The sequence below is a fragment of the Aplysia californica genome, unplaced genomic scaffold (genome assembly GCF_000002075.1).
Source record: "Aplysia californica isolate F4 #8 unplaced genomic scaffold, AplCal3.0 scaffold01508, whole genome shotgun sequence".
NCBI classification, from domain to species: domain Eukaryota; kingdom Metazoa; phylum Mollusca; class Gastropoda; order Aplysiida; family Aplysiidae; genus Aplysia; species Aplysia californica.
Window position 1 is genome coordinate 16,530 of NW_004798778.1, and position 4,771 is coordinate 21,300.

Below are 4,771 nucleotides of genomic sequence, written 5' to 3' on the forward strand. Positions count from 1 at the left end.
CCAAACTCTCTTTCCCCCAACTCCCCCCTCCCCTACCCCGAACTAAACTTCCGTGGGTGATTGGAACGGTGCTCTGGTGTGGATTGCTTCTTCTTTCCTATCAAACATGTATAGTCTTTATCTCCCCTCCTTCTTTTAGTGCTTGTTACTCTCTTGTTGTAACACGCCTGAACTTCGGCACTGATATGACCTTATTGTGTTGCAAGTGCCGTAAAACTCTTACTAAAACTTCTAAAACTTCTTTTTTGTGTTTGTTACTCCATTGTATACTCTACTGTAACACCTCTAATCTTGGGCACTTATAATATGACCTTATTGTGTTGCAAGTATCGTAAAACTCTTACCAAAACTATTTTAAAAACCCAAACTATACCCCCACCAACTTCCCAACAACAGACTACGGTATCCCCGGTGACGAGATCGAGGAGGGCAAGTGTCAGTTCCACTACAACAGCGCCAAGACCAAGATGGGGGAGACCAACTCACCCCGACACCCCGGCAGCTACCCGCTCAACCTCGACTGTGAGTACATCTTCCGGCCGCGCAGCAACGAGGTCGTCATCATCACCTTCTCCGTCTTCAAACTCTCCGACCCGAAGGGCATCGAGTGAGTTGTTGCTGCTGTTGTTGTTGTTGTTGTTGTTGTTGTTGTTGTTGTTGTTGTTGCTGTTGTAGGTGGTGGTCGTGGTGGTGGAGATGGTGTTGTTGTTGTTGTTTTTGTTGTTGTTGTCGTTGTTGTTGTTGTTGTTGTGGTTGTTGTTGTTGTTGTTGTTGTTATTGTTGTTGTTTTTGTTGTAGGTGGTGGTGGTGGTGGAGATGGTGGTGGTGTTGTTGTTGGTGATGTTGTTATTGGTGATGTTGCTGCTGTTAATTGTAAGTAAGCTGCTGACTCTTTTTATTGCAAATATTTACGTCCCCATTACACAGTGTAGACCCCGGTACTTTAGGAGACGGGCTACCTCTTGGGGACAACTCAGTGTTAACGGTATATAGTACAGCATCCCTGCAGAAAGACAAAGGCGCTTGATCTGAACACTTTGTCCCTAGGCGAGACTCAAACTCACATCTTCGTGGGTGATTGGCGGGTGCTCTGTTGTGGTTTGCTCCTTCTTTCCTATCAAACATCTGTCGTCTTTATCTCCTCTCCTTCTTTTTTGTGTGTTTGTTACTCTCTTGTAACACCTCTAATCTGCGGTATTTATGCGACCTTATTGTGTTGCAAGTGCCGTAAAACACTTACTAAAACTAAAACTAAGCACCATTAGGCCGAAGATGCCGGTAGATCTCTATTCTTCTTAGTAAATCTTTGAAAACGCGCCTTCCGGGGGTTTCGATTCAAGACGCCCCTCGGGCACTTTGATAAAGAAGCACAGATCTAATAACTTCATTCTTCAAACAAACGTTTCCATTCTGTTTGCTTTCTCTAACAATATTAAAAGGCAGGGAACAACATGCGTGCAATGATATAATACGCAAACATATGTTTGTGGTTTGTGCACGATGGTTTGGAATAAGCTGTAACATTGGCCGTGGTCTGGTATTGATCGGTCATATCTCGACATGTCAAATCTCTGAACTCTCCCAACCAATCAAATTGCCTCACTACAGAACAGAAAAGATGATTTTATTATGAATTGATACCATAATACGTTGTTGTCTCTGCAGGAAATTCTCTGTGGCTGTACGGGAATGGTATCTTATCTTAACCACTTCCTTTTACTAAATTATGTTTTTTAAAAAGACAAGACTAGTTGCAACCACTATTTATTAAAGATGAGGAGGTGGAGGTGGTAAGCTCTTACAAGTTTCTTGGTATAACAATTGATAATAAACTTGACTGGCATCCCCTCGCTGCTCTTGTGCATAAAAGGGTAAATCAAAGAATATTCCTTAGACATTAAGAAGTCTCCATGTCGCTAAGATTATGTCCCTTTTATACCAGTCTATGATTGAAAGCGGGCTATTATTTTGTATTTTTTACTGGTCTAGGAATTGTAGGGTGAAAGATAAAGAAAAATTTGAAAGAACCATTAAGAAAGCCAGCAAGATCTCTGGATATGATATTACTACAATTGATGAAATGTTTAACACCGCAAGTATAAAAAAAGATAAAAAGCATTATAAACGACCCATCACACCCCCTTTCCATGCAAATTGTCAGATCACGCAGCGGCAGATATGAGCCTCTAAAAACAAAGAAAGGAAGATATAAATTTTTACCATCTAGCATAAGGGCATTGTCAGAATAGACATAGATGAGTATTGCTCTTTAGAGTATGTATCTATTTAACTCCAAAGGGTTTGTAATTAAATTCCTACAAGTGGTTGAATGGTGCTTCTGATGTAATATGTACATTTTGTCAGCTTTACTTCTCTTTTCATATTGAATTTTAATTAGAGTAATATATAATTTTATTATTTTTAAGTAGGCCTACATGTATACCTGCATGTGTTTTTACGGTCCTGTACAGCCAAGAAAATTTTCCTCTGGGATAATAAAGTATTATCTTATGTTATCTTATCGTAAATATATATAACATAGATAATATAGATAATATAGATAATATAGATAATATAGATAATATAGATATACGTAGAATTCAAACGACATGTATATTATTACATTGCTTTCATGAAAAACAAACTCAATATGAAGAGAAAAATAAACCTGACAATATTACAGCAGGTCAACATCAGATGATGCATCTCTCAAACCACATGCTGGAATTTATCACAGATCTGGCAAGTTATATAAATAATATTGTTGTACAATAATATGTGCATATATCTAAAAATGGGTAACTGGGAAAGATCAGGGGTACGTAGCTTTTTTTTTAGAGAATCCGAGCAAAGGAATGAATGGAAAACCATGATCGCCGATGTCTGTCGCAGATCCAATATTGGATGATGATGATTTTAAAAGATAGACCAACAACAAAAACAAAACCAGTATATGATATTATATTACACGTGGTTCCATCAACAGTTGCAACAACGGAGACTACGTCGCCTTTCACGAAGATCTGGGCACGTCTGGCCGAAAAAACTTCACGCTGACCGAGAGGTACTGTGGAGAGGCGTTCCCCGGACCCTATGCCACTTCCAGACTGCTCAAGATGTTGTTCCACTCAGACGACAGAGACACCAACGTGGGCTTTAAGGCTTACTACAAGTTTGTCGACAAGCAGATTATAGAGGATAGCAGTAAGATGTTGTTGTTGTTGTTTTCTGTTGATAAAAAGAAAAGAAGGAGGAGGTTGTCCATTGTTGTTGGTGTTTTCTGATGGTGTTATTGTTGTTGGTATAATGTACGTATGGATGTGTGTATGTGTGTGTGCAAGTGTGTGTGTGTGTATGTATGTGTATGTGTGTGTGTGTGAGTGTGTGTGTGAGAGAGAGAGGGAGAAAGAGAGAGAGAGGGAGAGAGAGAGATAGAAAGAGAGAGAGAGAGAGAGAGGGAGAGGGAGAGAGAGAGAGGGGGAGAGAACATGTGAGTGTGAAATTTTTTTCCCCGTTGCTGCATGGTTTTGAACCGTGATCTATTGAATGAGAGGCGAACACCGTACCTCTAGACAACGAGAGCCCTTCTGTGAGTAAATGAGTGTGTCTGTGAGTGAGTGTGTGAGTGTTGACATATACCTAAGCGTGGATATATCCCCCATTCCACAGCAAATTTCTCTTTGTGTAGATGAACTACACATTGTCATCAAATCTTATCTCTGTGAGTGGTTGGAGGATGCTCTGGTGTGGTTTGCTTCTTCTTTCCTATCAAATATATATCGTCTTTATCTCCCCTCCTTTTTGTGTTTGCTACTCTCTTGTAATACCTCTAATCTTCGGCACTTATATAACCTTATTGTGTTTCAAGTGCCGTAAAACTCTTACAGAAAAAACATCTTATCTGTGCATTGTTCCACCTCCCCAGGCTGTGTCACCAACAACATCAACGCGCGCGGCTCAGGCGGAATCATCATCAGCCCCAACTACCCGCGCAAATACCCACCTCTCAAACATTGCGAGTGGATCATCCACGCCAGCAAGCGAGAACACAAGATCCTGGTGGAGATCGTAGACCTCAACATGGAGGGGACCTATCAGGTGGACGGGGCCACCTCTTGTGAGTCAGAGTGTCTATGAGTTGGGGATGTTATTTCGTCGCTTTTAAGGACAAGCGGGCTAACCCAGATTTTGGGGGTTTCCAGATATCTTGACCTACACCAAAAGTGGGCATTGCCCTACCTATAGCGGAAGTATGGTTTCATTGGTGTATGTATTTGTTTGGATGTAGAGAAAACTCTCCTTGTCGTTTAGAGAAACTGAACAACGGTCCAATAACTTTACCTTCGAATTTCTCGAAACAGCATTTTCCGGGATAGCCCCACTTGTGTTGAAAAATGACAATTTATGATCTGTGGTGAGGCAACCGGACTCGTGACCGTGAAGACGCGGGGTCGGGGGTTTGAGCCTCAGGCCCAACTTTGTGTCCTTGGGAATTCCACTTTATAGGAATGTTCCTAACTATACCTAGGTGAGAAGGGGTGCCAGGCTATAGACAGTGAAAGGTCATGTCGGTATAGGAGTGTTTTTGCCCTATGAAAAGGCAGCCTACACTGTATGCTTCCCAGAAAATTGAAATTGTTTCAGAATGCCATCAGGTCTGCCAGGGTAATGATATAGACTGTTAAGCGGGAGGAGCTGGCTGTTGAGCGGGAATTTGCGCCGTACAAATGCAATATGAATTATTATAAATGAGTTTGGCTACACACACACA

At 41.3% G+C, this 4,771-nt stretch overlaps 1 protein-coding gene across 1 annotated transcript in view; it reads left to right on the forward strand.

The window, feature by feature from the left end:
- The window catches only part of LOC101853284 (cubilin), a gene marked incomplete at its 5' end in the record, with an annotated part of 32,082 nt that overhangs the window by 12,165 nt on the left and 15,146 nt on the right, over nt 1-4,771 (forward strand). The window contains 3 exon segments of the mRNA XM_013090782.2: nt 397-607; nt 2,987-3,204; nt 3,926-4,117. Of these exon segments, the coding sequence (XP_012946236.1) occupies nt 397-607; nt 2,987-3,204; nt 3,926-4,117 (621 nt within the window).